Raw genomic sequence first — 16013 nt, 5'->3', positions numbered from 1 at the left:
AGGCAAGATGTGCAGAAACAGCAGCACAAATCCATGTTTTTACCTTTGTTTTACATATTAAAAAGTAATGCAGGCTGGTAAAAAGTAATGCAGGCTGGTAATTCACCAAGCACTTTTCATAGCTTCCATTCCAAGTTGCATCTTCCCACATGAGTTTCATCATTACCACTATCACATGCATATATTGAGAGAAATACATAAATCTTCACAGCAGTCTCCTTTTCAATGGGATCCTAAGAGAATTCAGCATTGCAGAGTCTAAATTTCACATGGGTTTGGGGAGAACGAGGAAGCAAATGTTCTTTCCCAAAATGTTATTTCTCTGAAGTAAAAGAAACGAAGTCAGAGATCTTTTTTTTTTTTTTTTTTTACAATACTACAACACTCAGTTGAAAGCAGCCATATCTCTTCCCTCTGAGCTTTCTAAGCACTCAACAGGTCTTTGAATTACCAGAAAACTCAAAAGCTACATTTAACTCTGATAAGTTTCCGTTCCTTTTTTCTGGCTTTTATTTCAAAAGATCATTATTATTTTTCTGAAGTTACTAACCACAGCCAAATACCAGCACATGAAAACTACAACTCGCTCTACTAAAAGTTTATTTGCTTTTCTTTTTTACCACTGAGAAATGAGTTCAAACTTCAGTCTTACTAGAAAAATGTAAAACATGTTTCTCTATAGGTTTAATTAAAATTTTAAAGCTGGTTATGACACCCAGATTGAAACCAAATCCTTACTCTACAGTGATTTTGGCAGTAGAAAATACTTCTCTTGTTACACTGACATCTCAACATTTGAGAGGTAGTTATTTTAATAGACAGTTATTATCCAAGAAATGTTATTTTCTTGTTTGAATCAAGCAGTTTTATCTGTCTGAAAGTAGAAAAAAACTGAACTGCTTCTAGCTGTTGTCAACAGGCTGAGACACGCAGCAGTTGCATTTAGCAGCGGTACAGGGAAACTACTAGAGCATTTTAGAGGAAATAGGCTGAGAAAGTTTTCTCTGTGTATTTCTCATTGCACTTATGTTGTGAACTTGACAACAGTGCCTTTTAAACATTCTTCTCCCTACACAGGCAGTTTCATGAAGCGGAAAAAAATATACTGGTAAAACCTCAGTCTCTGCCTGTACTGAAAACAAATGTTGAACCTCAAACTACCATCACTGAATTTCTTAATCTAATAAAATGTCATATGAAAAAAATCAAAATTTGCCTCTTAACCATTGTTGATCAAGACTCACTGTCAAATTTTCATTTAGAAGTTTATTTGCATTGCTGCATTTACTCCATTCAAAGTTACGTTACAAAGTAAATGGAATTTCCTCTTTGAAAAGACTGCGAGATTTAGCTTATATTGCTTATATTCATCACAACTGGGAGCGCCATGAGCTTAGCTTTCCCAGGAAGCCTGTGATACCAAGGAACTAAATCAATACCATGTGCAGAGAATTCCATTTGCCAAAGTAGTTTAAAATGTTAGAGAAGTGAGCTCATAAATAGTTTATTTTTAAATGTTTCTGAAAACTATTTTGTGCATTTCATTATCCTTCAGGCAACACCGAAATTGTCAACACAAGCGTGACAGGCTATGTTCACTATTCTGCATGTCTCAGCTGTCACCTACCACCTCTATCATTCCTCTGCTACTCATTCCATCCTTAATTGTATAGACACAATATAAATAATTCTCTGAAATAAATTTTAGAGATTGATTAGTAGATTGTTTTTCCTGATTTTTTCTCGTAAACACTCTTCTGAAGAAAAACAGCTCTACCAGTTCTTCCCTTCACCCTTCCAAAACACTTTATTTTTCCTTTTAGCAGACTTTTCCTCATCATGAATTCCTGAAAAGCAGTTCAGAAGCTGATGACTCCTATCCCATGCTTACTGTTAATTTAAAAAAAACCCATAACACAAACTTCATTAAAACTGAGTGAAACTAAGTCACGTTTAACATGACTAAAAAGCAAAATCTAAGTCAAATTCTGATTTTATTTTAAAATAACAAAACAGAAGAAGATCTAATTTCAGTAACAGACTGATCTTTATGGCAATGAATATGTAATAGACAAGAAAAAGGCTTCTGTATTCACATTTAAAGCTGTTCTGGGAAGCTGTTCACTTTATTATTATGAGGCAAGAGTGGCTGAGTAATAAACCTGCTGAGGATCAGAAACTCAGTTTCACTGTACCTGTGTGTACAACCGATATGATTACAGGCATACAAGGTGTGATAAACAGGCTCCTCAAAGAAAGTATTTCCACCTAGTTGACTTGAAAACTGAATCAGTGAGCACCCATAATTGGAAAGGAAAAGGTGGAGAGATGTTCAGTGTGCATTTTGAGACAACAGCTCTTGAATTTCTCCGTGAAATAGTCATGCCCACACATTTGTCAACAGCACAAAAGCTCCGACGACGTTATAACCCAGCAGAGCAGCCAAACCTGAACACAGTTCCCACTCTCCTCTCAAACCTATCCCCCCTCCTGGGAGACACTTTTAGCATAAACATATTTTAAGGTAATTAAAAGAATAGTGTCATCACCCTTCAGACTTGCCTTTAAGAAACATACAGCCACCCACAGAGAAATGGAGAATTGTGTTGCGAGTGCAGAAAGCATGCAGGCTTGCTGTCGCTAGCATGAGACAATTTCATTTAGGAAGTTCCCCCTGTGAAAGGGCAGCCCCCTTCTTCCTATACAATATAACCAAACTGCTGTGAAGTTTCTCTTACCAGGCAGAAGAACTGGACCCACATTTTTACTGAAATAATGTATATAATCTTATGTACTTCAGGGGGAAGCTTTTGTGTGGCATTCCTCTGTTAGTTTTTGGTTTTGTTTTTTTTGGGGGGTTGTTTTTTGGGGTTTTTTTTGTTTGTGTTTTTTTTTTGCAGGGGGAGATTCTGTTGTGTAAATCGTGCAGAAGCAGAAAGGTAACAGATAGTTGCTGGAGTCGTGCCACCGAAAATGCAGCAGCTGACAGGATCTGTTATCCCTTAGAGGCTGCAGATAAAACCTTTAGAGTTTAGGATAAAATTTCATTAAAAAATGTAGCTGCTGTCAAATGAAAAACACATCCACTAGAGAAGACTATGCAAAGAAGATCTCATCCTGCAGAGAAGATTTTATGCATTTAAAAGATCATCTACTTACACAAGAGGAAAAGCTTTGCCTAAACGGAGGTTTTGCGATTTGGCTACCCATGGCAATCTCTGTTCTCAGCTACTATGGTAAAGCCAAAGGAGAAATCAAACCCCTTCTCCAACTTTTTCCTGTGTAACATCAAAACATCTAAAGGATCCTCTACGTGCCAATTTGTGTGCAGCCAGAGCTTTACAAGACATCTGGCCACTACTCCGATACAGAAAAATGTCGAGCCTTTCCTATTAAAAGCTATTGGAAGGAATCACAGAACTACACAGAAAACTCAAAAAGGCATAAAAAGGCTAACCCCTTACAAAAGCCAACTTCTTGCAGGGGAAAAAAAAAATGCCATCGATCTTAAGGTCATTCAAGACCATAAACTTAGGTATGCTGATGCGAACACTGACGTAATTACAGGATCACATCATCGAACAGCAGAGGCCACTTCTGTCCATGAATCAACAGACTAAACCAGTTTAAATATTTTATGTCTTCAACTAAAGTAAACTTTATTAAACAGCAAAATATCCGCTGTGAGTAGGCCCAGACTCTCTGCAAGCACATGACTAACTGTGCACCCATGTTTCAGAGATACACAGCTCAAAGTATTGAACTAGAAAGGGGACAGCAACAATATAATTCAGCTAACAGGAAAGTATCAACTCCACAGGAACACAAAAACCTGTAGGTTGCTCCAGGCTCACCCTGTGCCCAGAGTCCTAGCAGGCATCTCTTGGGCTTCACCGCTGTGGTTCCCTTGGGTCCTCCTTGCAATGCAGCAGCAGCTCCAGCCTCTGCTGCCAGCAAGTGAGGCCAGCCCACCTTGTCATCACCCACATCCTGTGATCCCTGGCTGCACACATGGCATCGCTCTGCCCTTAGTACAAGGGGCACGGGATCAGCAGGTCTCCAGTCAGCACTATTTCCCCACACAGTCAGTCCCATGGGCAGGTCCCCTCCAATGAGCATGCCAACAGGCACTATGGTCACAGGCCATCCCCATGCCACCTTGTGGCCAAGGAAAAGTATTGTGGTCATTTTCCGCCGGTGTCTGTGCCTTGCTGGTGGGAAAACCCCAGGTCATTAACATTATACCTAACATATGACACACCATCTCAGGCCTTAGGCCAGAGGAATCCACCCCTGGAACACCCTCCTGCTTCTTTTTTAAGACATGTTAAGAAATAAAAGAGAAAAAACATTTTTTTTTTTTTCATTGTTCTGACCCAGGTGATTTAAGGTCAGTTCTTCACTCTGACAGAAATTGTTTGATACGTGAAGGTCACACGGTATTCTGCACTTCAACCATGTATAATAAAAAATAGGAGAACCCCATGCTGCAAAACTGTTGTAGAAATAACCTTGCTGATTTCTGGAGGCATGCAGAAGTCCCAGGCAGAAATCACGTTGGTGTTTCCATAAGGAGATAGTCACGACTATGGAATTGCAAACACCGAGTTAGTTTGCAGTAGTTCAAGATAGGTTATCGAGCCTGAATATTTTAAGGACAATGAAATTACATAAAAAGGAGCAACAGGACATTTAGTTTCTGAATCTTTACTGGACTTAAGAGAGAGTCAAGAAGAGGGACCACTTTTCATGCTAGTAACAAGAGCTAGAACAAGCGACGCTGACTGACAGCACAGCTTCTGTGAAAGGGTAGCACAGAAACATGACACGAACCTGACTAACAGGAAGGTAAAGGAGTCCCACATATTAAGAAACAGTTTTACATCTGCATTGTCAGTATTCATTCTTCTCACTTCCACCAACACACACACACACGATCATTTTCTTTAGCCTCATCAGCTATCAGCGCCAAACTTTCAAACTAAGTTTTTGTATTCAAGATGCTCAAACTCAGGTAGGTGGAAGCAAAAAAATGGCATCAAACAGCATGAAAACAAAAATCAGCCCTCCTCTTTGAAATGTAGTATATGAACCAAATACATCATGTCTCGGTATGGAGCAAAAGGATTATCAAGCTAACTTCAAATGATCTTTAAAGTAAAAAACTAAATTCAAATACTCTGTTCTTTAAACTTGTGTAGCTTTTGCTCATTTCCTGAAGCAAATTACTTGCTCTACCTTGGGACAGAGTTTGCACAGCTCCTCCTTTCCCCACATGTGTCTTCCTCCTCCATGCTTGTACCTTTGGTATATTCAGGAAACCTAGAGATCTCACTTTGTCCTCCTTTGGACTAAAAATCTTTCCACTTCTTTTCAGGTCTGCAGCTATCCAGATCCTTCTACTTCATTGCATGGTAAGGATAAACATGACCCACAAATTATTAAAGGTGAGTGGCAAGCTAAACAGCAAATGATCCCACTGTTGCTGCAGTGGCTTAAAAAAACCCCAACCAACCACAACAAAAAAAAAAGTAAAAAGAACAAATATTTCACAGTAAGTCTAGAGACTAGGAGTTCCCCTGGCAACAATGGCTGTAGGATTTCTACAGGATCAGTGGTAGCTTTTGCTTCCTAGGAAACCACTTGCTTAATGCTAAGAGCTGTGATGCATCTCTGAACCTCACTTGTTCATCGAGATCCTGGAGTGGGGCAGTGGAGTGGGGTGAGAAAGAAAGATCTAAGTGAAGGTGGTGGAGATTGCCAGAGGAACGGCAATGCATCACAGAAAGAAAGGTTAAGGGCTGGACTTCACATCAGGCCCCGATCTTGAGTGAGCTGGCAGAGATCGGTCTATTCCCATCTAACATATTTAACCCACGTGCAGCTGAGGTTCTTAAAGTCAGGCTCTTAATTTACAAAAGCTATAAAGTTCCACTAGAAACTGACAGAAGTTGTTGGTCACTCTCTCCCTTCATCATTGTTAGCTAAACTCTACACTAGAAGCATTATTTCAGCAAACGCCTGGTGTTATTATCTTACAGAAATCTCCTGCACTCTCAATGATGCATTTTTTATAACGGCTACAAAATCAGCTGGCTTTTATTTCTTGCTTATAAAATAGATGTGCAACATCACACTGAGGTCCAGCTTCAGAAACTAACAGCCTCTGCACAGCATTTTATGTCTCAGCATTGAGGATGGTTTTCAGTTGCTTTTTTTAATAAGAAGACTTGAGACTGTGTGTCCTGATTTTAGCAAGCTTCTTCAGAATTTTCCACGTTAATCTTCTCCACCCAAGACATTTCTCTCCCCTCCTTCCCATTATGTTTCCCATGGAAGCAAGATCAAGATTATCCTTTGAACTTCAAAGCACCTTACAAATTTAACTTACTCTCAACATCCCTGTAAACAGTAAGATCATTATTATCTATTTGGCTGATGAGATGTCCAAGAGCTACTACTGAGAAACTTCTTATGTCGTTTATCTTGCCAGGAGATCGTAACAGCTTACATGTGCCCAGTAAAGCTTGAAAGTGTGGTTCTTCCCTGTGATTTTAATGTATGGTTGGAAAAATATACTTAAAACATTTCCTGGCTCTTACAGCCTGTCATCACAGAAAGGCACCACGCAGATTTTGTATCTGTCAAAGTTTGCAAATGAGCCACAGGATACTGAGCAAAATGTGTGCAGTTTCTGCCTTTGTTTGCCATTGAGATGTATATTCACCATTAGAAGCTCAGTTATGCCATTCAAGAACCAGAAGTGAGCTATGGACAGTATAAGGATGAGGTACACTGTCCACCTGCTTCTTCCTGGATGAATGAAGCCATTAAAACATGCAACAGATTAAGAAAGAAACAGTGGAAAGGGCTTTGCTGCTGTTTTTAAAGTGGCAGACCAACATTATTGGGGGGATGGGGAATAATAAAATTGTCCAAAAAGGAGACATCAGTCTCGTCTCCCCCCCAATTATTAGATGTGCACTTATCAACACTACATGGAGCTCCTGCCACTGTCCTCCTGAATGCCCTGTACCATTGACAAGCATATAAGTGTCCTTTCACTTCTCTCCCTCCGGCATAAAGGAAAGAAATTACCTTCTAGTGGAGGGAGAGGATTATAAGAGCTAAACTTTCAGATCAAAACAAGAGACGAGGCATCATCTCTCTCAATATTATACCCTGTATACTGCACAAACCACCTACCAAATAAAATGGCTACATATAACCTGCTCTACTCTGCTGATGGTTTAGGAACTGTAAGCACTTCTGGACAGACACATTATTCAAACTATGTGGACCAGCACTGTCCTATTACTGTGATATACTGAAATTGTGAAGTTCTGTGATTACAGTAGGGCAGGTTTGCTAATGATAGGATCAGAGTTCTCTAAAGATAGGATGGCAACAAAATGGAGTGGCCTCCTGCACTGTCAATAAAATGGTACTTGTCATAGAGGAGAGAAAGTGGGTACTACTGCTTCATGAGCTGAAAGCACAGACACTTTATTCCTGTAGAGTAAACATCAGGTTTGGGTTTTTTGAGTGTTGCTGTCCCCCCCCCACTCCACCGCCAAGCATTTCTCCCAGAGAAAGGAAGTTGCTAAACAACATAGGGCAAATTCTAGAGGAAAAAATAGCAAATACAGGCGGATGCCTTTGTGCATTTGCTGCACTGTGAAATGACTCCACCTATGTCCAGTGCCTCCCCAGCCATTTATAAACCACCTCGACGTAAACAGTGGAAAGACAGAAACTGCTGGCATATACAGCAATGTGTACAAATAAACACAAAAATAAGTTTTCCAAGTTCTGGGTACCACTCCTCTATTTCACAAGTTAACACCTGAACGGACCAGTTAGTTCCTCATTTATTTTGCCATGCTCAAGCCAGAACTAAACATTCTTTAGGAAAGTCTTTTCCAGCCAAAGTTTCCAGCTAAGTCAGTCTCCTGAAATCCCAAATTACCAGATTGTAGCATACTCTACAGATTTCCATCTCACCTATTTGAAGGAAGCAGGCTTCATCCTTAGTTACCTACAGCAGGAAAGGGAAACAGATTTCTGTTTATTTTATCATACCTGCTGTGTTTTCTCAAAACTATTTTGTGCACTAAGTAAAAATTCATGCCTTCTATGTAGAAAGGATGTTTATGAGGAATTGCAATTTGCTCCAGACTTGCTATTCTTGAACTGGGTGTATTTACGTGCTGTTTACACTCTTTGATTTTATTTTCTTTTAGGGTCAGTTTTTCATACTCAGAGGAGTATACATTAAAGCCTGAGAGACTGTACAATTCTTACGTAGGGAAAATAAACCAGATGTATCTTTCATTCAGCAAGGATGTACTTAAACACAGAGCTACAAAATGAGCACTCTCAAACACCATCCACTTGGTTCTACCAACACAAGGGGCCTGGCCCATGTAATCCTGATGCAAAAAAATTCTTAGCGGGGTGTTAGCAGGACCTAGGAAGCTGAAGCATTTACTTCTGGAGGTAAGTGTACATTGCTAAACATTTACGTGCTCAGATCCGCTAGAAGTATGTTTCCCACAGCTTCTCCACCACCACCACCTTTGGAGAATCACCTCCCCCTTTACTTTACCCTTAATTTCAGATAAGGGTAAGAGGGATCTTTGAAAACTACTGAGTGAAAAGGAGAGCTGCCTGTCACACACTGTGTCATATAAAAGCAGGGAGGTACATCTGCAAGCCCTGTTCTGTCTCATCCAGACCAGGAACATGAACTTCAGTCTTCTACCTCTTGGGCTAGAGTTATGCCAGAGACGCACCAACACCACCAACGGCCCTCCGGATGCTACCAGACAGCTACCAGACATGTTTCCACTAAGATGTCCAACCTCCCGCACATGCAGGTTTACACTGTTGTTTTCTTACCTCTTTACACTGCTCAAGTGTCTGGCTGCTACTCAGATTTACAGTAGACTAACACTGTTAACACTGAGACAATCCTTGGAACAAAGTGAGATTAAATATATGGTGAAAACTCCTGCAGAAACATTTATATTTTAACAGGCCATGTTCCAAACTCTGTGTGCTAATCTCATAAGCAGTTTTACTGGAACAAGAAATTTAACTAGAGTTTATTTTACTTCTATCATTTTTTCTACAGAAAAAGAAAGCTCTCTAGCTTGCATTTTGAAAACAGAGCATATTTTTTGAGAAAAAAAAAATAATACAAGATGAGTTTTGAAACTTACAGTCCACACAAAATGTTCTGATCTAATTTATTTCTTTTCATAAGTGGAAAGAAAGACAATTTAAAAGTTCAGAAGATAGACAGACAGCACCGTCATCTTCTGCTTAAGAGGAAATTAAGGCCAGCAGAGGTAATAAAATGGAAAGTTGACTCTGAAAGTGCAAAACAGAGCAGAAACGTTTCAGGGTATTACAGTTAAATCATGCAATACCTGGAAAACTCTGTTTCTATGCTGACCTATACCCAGACAGTTCTTAAGATAGCTAGTCTATCTTAAGATAAACTAGCTATCTTGTAGATCACTATGAGATAGCTAGTTTTAAAAAACTTGTTTTCTTGTAAAGTTGCAATATGATTCTACTGCTAGTGGTTTTGGGGGGTTTTTGTGTTGCTTTTTTTAAAAAAAAAAAAAACAAAACAAGAGCCCAATCATTATTGCAGTCTGCTTTATAATGAAGAATGAACCCTTTACAGCTTCATTCACCAAATTACGCCATTTCTTCTGAATAAATAGTTTTAAAGGTTCTGAAACGCATGATGCAATGCCATGAAGGAAAATTGTAAGTGTAGATGAATATAATTCAATGAAATATGAAAATGGACATTTGAACTCTGAAATTCATTTTGATAGCCTTAATGGAGTGTATTCCATGTAATTCTTGCTGTTAACTCAGTTTCTTGCCAGCTTCTTCGCAGGAGATGATGCTTGTATATAGGCGTGTAAATAAAAACAGGTAATAGGAGAAGTCACAAAACAACGAAGGAAACATGTTGACTCAACCCATCAAATCAGACACAGTGAGTCCATAAAGAAGCAAAACCACTGTTACTACAAAACTTCATTGGTATGTATTGAACTGAAGGATGTGAAAATTACGTACTTTTTCATCTGTTATGCAGCAAGTGTGATTTATCAGCAACAGTACATGTACATGGTTTCTTAGTAGGTTAAAAACTCAAAAATTAAGTAATTTACACACATTTGTCAGGTTTGTGTTTTGGGGTAAAAACTGGAAGGCACACAGACTGGCAATTAGATACCAGCATTTCTATTTCTAGGGCTCCCCTGTTCCCCTCAAGTCTAGGAATAGACAAACCTTAGATAATTTTTTGGTGCCAAGAGACAGCTTAATCTTTCTTAAATGAAAGTAGGCTGGAAAATATCACATGAACATATATTTCTGATATGTTAAAATACTCATGACTTCTCTCATTCACAGTTCAGTAGGAACCAAAAACAAGAGAGTAATCAGAAAACAGATATTGTATTCTTTCCCTCCTTCCCTAGGCCACTTTTTCATATAAGAGATTATGGCATGAAACAGTTTACATCACAGCCCTACTGCATACTTCTCTTCCTTTTTTGACATGAAGTAAACATAAAAGAATGCTCTGAAGAATCAATCTGTAAATTATCTTTGCTATTCAACTTTTCCATTTTCCATATGCAGAACTTCAGTTTTATTTCTGACCGATGATAAGGGGCTTATTTCCTTTTTAAATAACAAAGCCTCAGACTCCCTGCCAGTACAGATGTATATAGTTTTTGCTACCTGTTATATGAGCTTATACCACCTGACAGTCTACCTGCATAAATTAAAAACTATCCCCTACCACAAACTTGAGAATAAATATCTTGATACTTTTTAAAACTAGTTTTCATCCTAAACTTTAAGTTAATGAACATTAAACTGCATTTTATGACAGTTGGATGATGCAGAACAGATGTTGAGCTAAAATTTCATTTGCCAAATGTCACCTCAGAACACGTATGTAAAACTGGAGTATTAGTAATCCACACTACATGGTGAAAACAATGGAAGAAATTGTCAACTACATCAGTGCCTGCCAAGCATTTTTCTGGGACTTCAGACGCAAATTCCGCCTGAACTGAAGATTCCAGAAAACAACATTCTGTTTTAGGAACTCTAATTGCTTATTAGGATGAGTACATTATCTTGTGGGTATCTGTTTCTCATCTTGAACTGACTGACATATAGCAAACGCTAATCAAAAGCCTGCAATTAGTATGCTTTTGTCTTGCAGTTTTTCCTCTGCCAGTGAGCCTTTGTTGGGACCTCTGGTTGGACAGGTATGCTCAGTGTCTGAAAATGACACCTGCCATTCCCCTCTATGATTCACATCAGTCACAAAAAAAACCCAACCAACCAGCCAACCAAAGCAGCAACATGTCTGTAAGGAAACTCAAGACTTACCAGTTGCCAAAGTCCATCCACTGACCAAAATGTTTATTTTTTTCTTGCTATGAAATCTATAGAGAATAACCCTTTGGGGAATACAATGCAACTTAACACGGCCACTGAAAGTCTTTCTTGTATTTGGGCCATGTTTTCCTAATTAAAGCCAGTACTTCTATTTATACCTCCCATGTGCTACCCTAAGTTATTTCTGTCCTTCCATAATATTTTTTCAAGCATCTGGAAAGTGTTCTGTCCCCTCCTCTCCACACTTGTCATTTATCCACATTTTTGTAGTCTATCCATAGAAATCAACATGTTAAAAGTCTCCTGATTGCTTTTGTTGCTTTTCTCCAAACTCCTTCCAATTTTTCAATGTCTTCCCAACAGCTGAATGATCAGCAACTGCTGTAGGCCACAGATACTTTCACAAGTCAGTCTGCCTAGGTGGACTGTAGCTTCTGGGGACTAAGGCACAACATAGTCAGGGGTGCTTCTGACATCACTTTATAAGAATTCTTTGAACCAACAAATAAGGGCAGCAATACTAAGTAAGAGACACCACGCAGAGTTCGTGGATCAAATGAATGAGATCAAGAGTAATGCAAACCTCTTTCACAAAAGTTATTTTGTGAAAAATCCCAATCCATCTAATAGTAATTAGTAATAACATTTAAAGATCCCCTCTAAAGAGTTTATCAAGTTCAATTTATACCTGGATGCCTGCTCGCTCCTACTTTACCTACAAAAATCAATACTCACGAACAGACAAATGGTATCACAAGATGAGAAAGAACCAAAAAGCAGGAAAATGAAAAATTTGCAAGAGGAAATCTTCTTTTACAAGCACATATCCTATACAGTAGCTGAATAACAGTTGTGAGGTGATAGAAGAGCAACTAAACAGAGATAACCTTTTCTTAAAAAGATATTATGTCTAGGGCCTGTAGAGATACTGTAAATATGTCTTTCCTGTCTATAGGGAACAGTGCCTTCAACATTATCATGCTTCTCCTACGAAGGTATCATATGGGCTACAGTAATTTCTCTTCTGGTTTAGTGCACTCCTAATGTAATTTTCTATATGTTTGAACATGAGACAATTACAAAGCAAAGCTTTTTTTCCTTCATGGGCTTTTATATTCTGGAATATAAATACATCAAAACACCAAGGTTTCATAAAAAGACTGTTTCCCTCTAGTTACCAATGTTTGCTCTGAGGCAGGGGGAACAAGGGTAGGAATTCAGATTATATTTTTTCAAATTTCTGAAGGAATATCAAAAGCTAAGGAATAAAAAAGGTTGAAGAAAGGAGTTCTCTCAACAAGTAAAACTCTGCAATGGCTGAAGTAGCTGTGAGCAGTGATGTTTCTCATGTGCCATAAAAATTAGCTGCTGTTGTGCTCCTGGCTGGAGAGACAGAGAGAATTGCTACAATGCTAAACAAGTAAAGAGATCAGGTTGTGAATATTTGGGTTTTAATGCAGGGAAAGAAGTCTTTTCAAATTGTTGTTTAAACACCTCCAGCATTTTTGTTGGTGGCAAATTTTTGGTCTCTCCTATCATTTAATTACACATAGCAAAAATAAATAAATAAATCAAACCATCTGCCATAGAAAAACCTCGTATAAATCAACACTTTTGACAAGTTTAAACTTAAGTTACCAAAGAGACTTGCTTTCTTTTCCATCAGAAAACTGAACAAAATCACCAAGTGCATTGTAGATTACAGTTAGTATTTCCATTGCTGTTATCATGGAAGTCAAATCATTTGCCAGAAAACTCACTCTCTCTAATCCATCTGCCTGCTTGGGATATGTATGGCTATGAAGTTTCCTCCTTGCGCCTTCCCTAGGTATATGAGAACGGCCACGCCTCACAGCAACATTAAAAGTTGTGATATATTTAAAAAGGATGCACAGTAACAACCATTTCTGCAAAGCTGTAGTACATACATTCTGCTACTAGGTACTGGCATTGGAAGCCTGCACAACACACAGGGTGAAGCATAAGCCTGATTGTGTGTTGCCTCCACATTGCTCAGTCTCATTGTCCAGTACCAGAATATCCTTTTCTGCAGCTTTTATGAACATTAACTGCAGTCAAACCAACAACTGTAACAACTTCTGTGCAAGGACCAACTTGAAAATTCAATCCACAATGGTTAGAGAGTCAAAACAGTCATATCACTCCTCCCATTTTCAGCGAAAATTACTTTTCATAAGCTTTTGAAGGGTGGCACTACTGAAAGCAGGCTAAACACACATATTCAACACCACACCTATCATTTCGTTTCATAGAAGAGCTCATGAGAGCCTTCCAAGGTAAAGCAGTAGGACAAAGCTGTTATGCAAACAAAATTTTTCACGTACATTCACTTTTTTTTTTTTTTAAAATATTCAACAGCAGAAACATATGAAGCAAACCGCGATTACAAACCTCTGCACGAGCAAGAATAATAGACAATGAAGGTTTCACCCACCTGGGATCTTTCTGAATGCTATCAATGGAAGGTGACCTAGCCAAGGTCCCTTCAGGTGGGATGGCTGGCCCAGATTTGCTGTATGGTGACTCAACAGAAGGACAATACTGCAGCTGTCGGTAGGGGTCTGCGTAATTGGAGGCTGGGCCGGCTGCATAGCTGGCCCTCTGGAAGGTCACTGTTGCGTTCTGTGTGCCATGTTGACTGCCTGTGCGCTGTAAGGGTACGGAGTCGACACCAGGGGAAGATGGGGCTACGACAGGAAAGTAGGGACAAAGTAAAAAATTGAGGACCTGTTCACAGAAATGGTTAACCAGGTCTAGGCAGAGGAAAAAAAAACACACACATATAAAACAGGGGTTCAAAAAGAATGAGAAAAAACAAAAACAAACAACATTGTCATTTTGAAAACCACTGAAGTAAATAACCGTCAAATGAATTTCTAAATGACATGCCACTTCTGGACTAGAAGACCTCTACATCAGTTAAACAGATCGTAGCAGTGTTTTTCACTTGGGGTTTTAACTGCACTAACCCGAAATAAAAAAAGTGCAGAAGCAGCATGGGACTAGTCAAGCTAAGATTCACAACCACCACTGTATGAGGCTTTTGCAGTCCTCACAGGAGTGGAAGTCAGTCAGCTCCATCAGCAGAAGGAGGGTCAAACCAGGCTCAAGACTCCCAACTGGGACGGATGGCTCTGTGGCAGAAGAAACTGACAGCCACGGCCATCCCAAATTTATAGTCCTGGTGTCCATAAAGCAGGTAAAACCAGACACCTGCTACTGAGAGTCACTGCATACGCCTTGTTAACCGATCTTCTGCATATTTCACCTTAAGTAAGACTTAGGGGACTGCTACTGCTGAGTCTGAAAAAGAGCTGAGCACAAAGTGATCACGGCAATGCCTTAACGCACACCAGCAACGGCTGTGCTCACACACCACAGCTCAAGATTAATGCGTTACCAGTTGTGAGCGGCTTAACCAATAGATTTAAACTGACTTAATGCTTTTGCGACTCAAAAATCTTATTAATCTCTCTTGTAGCCCATTATCTTTCTGTTACAGCACCATGTACTGGAGATCCAGTCTGCTTTATGATTCCTATTAAACACGCAATAGTTTTCAACCAAAGTCCAGTTAATGGAAAATGGATTCTCACTGTAAGGGCCAGAGGACCAATATTGACGTGATCTTTGGCCTGGAAACAAATACAAATCAAATGTTGGATCTGCTCAGAAGGAAATTCAGACCATTTGAAGTGGCACGTGAACTCATGGTGGCTCCCATTTCCCCCTGTCCCAAGATAAGGATACTTTTGCCAACAGGAGTGGGCCCAGATGCAGGACTGTTAAGCTGGGGCAAATTCATACGCAAAACTGTAGGCAAACGCGCATTTTCAGGAGACAGGTTTTTACAATGGATTTCCCAATTATTTCTCATTAACATGCACATTTACATTTTAAGAAAATAAACATTTTTAATGTATTATAGGTCCACGAAAGGGACTTTAAGCGTTTTATCTCAAAGTGTCAGCAAATGAAATACACTGAGCTTTAAATAAAATTACAGCAGTCTTGTCTGACCTAGTACTTGTCAAAGTTACACCACCTAAAAATTTTAAATTTGTATCAAATTTTTGTCTTATTTTCATTTTTTTCTTATGGTTCTGAAGTATATAATTTTACAATAACAAGTATTATAACTTATTTACAAACGCAGATAAGTGAAATCACTCATTTATCTATTGCCCCATCATTGGGAGTGTTCAAGGTCAGGTTGGATGGGGCTCTGAGCAACCTGATCTAGTTGAAGATGTCCCTGCTTATGGCAGGGGAGTTGGACTAGATGACTTTTAAAGGCCCCTTCCAACCTAAACCAGTCTATGATTCTATGATTATGTTAACTTACATATAGAGCAACATTTTATAAGTATTGCTTTTGTTTAATTGCTAGTATATATTTCCTTAAGAAATAAGGTAATAAGATACATACAGACTTTTTCATAAAACTGCATCAGTTAAAATCCAGTAACAGTATTAGCATACTGAAACATCCCATGCACAAATCATGCTAAATTCAGTGTTAGAAAGACACAAGGAAAACATCA

At 39.0% G+C, this 16013-nt stretch overlaps 1 protein-coding gene across 1 annotated transcript in view; it reads right to left on the bottom strand.

The window, feature by feature from the left end:
* Positions 1-16013, bottom strand: part of CTNND2 (catenin delta 2) — a 570838-nt gene that overhangs the window by 240724 nt on the left and 314101 nt on the right. Inside the window, exon 8 of the mRNA XM_068395844.1 lies at positions 13904-14156. Within this exon, the coding sequence (XP_068251945.1) occupies positions 13904-14156 (253 nt within the window). The remainder of the gene's footprint in view (positions 1-13903; positions 14157-16013) is intronic.

Source organism: Nyctibius grandis, chromosome 3, assembly GCF_013368605.1.
Source record: "Nyctibius grandis isolate bNycGra1 chromosome 3, bNycGra1.pri, whole genome shotgun sequence".
Classification (NCBI taxonomy): Eukaryota; Metazoa; Chordata; class Aves; order Nyctibiiformes; family Nyctibiidae; genus Nyctibius; species Nyctibius grandis.
Note: the sequence above shows the minus strand (reverse complement) of the source record. Positions and strands in the feature narration are given on the sequence as shown.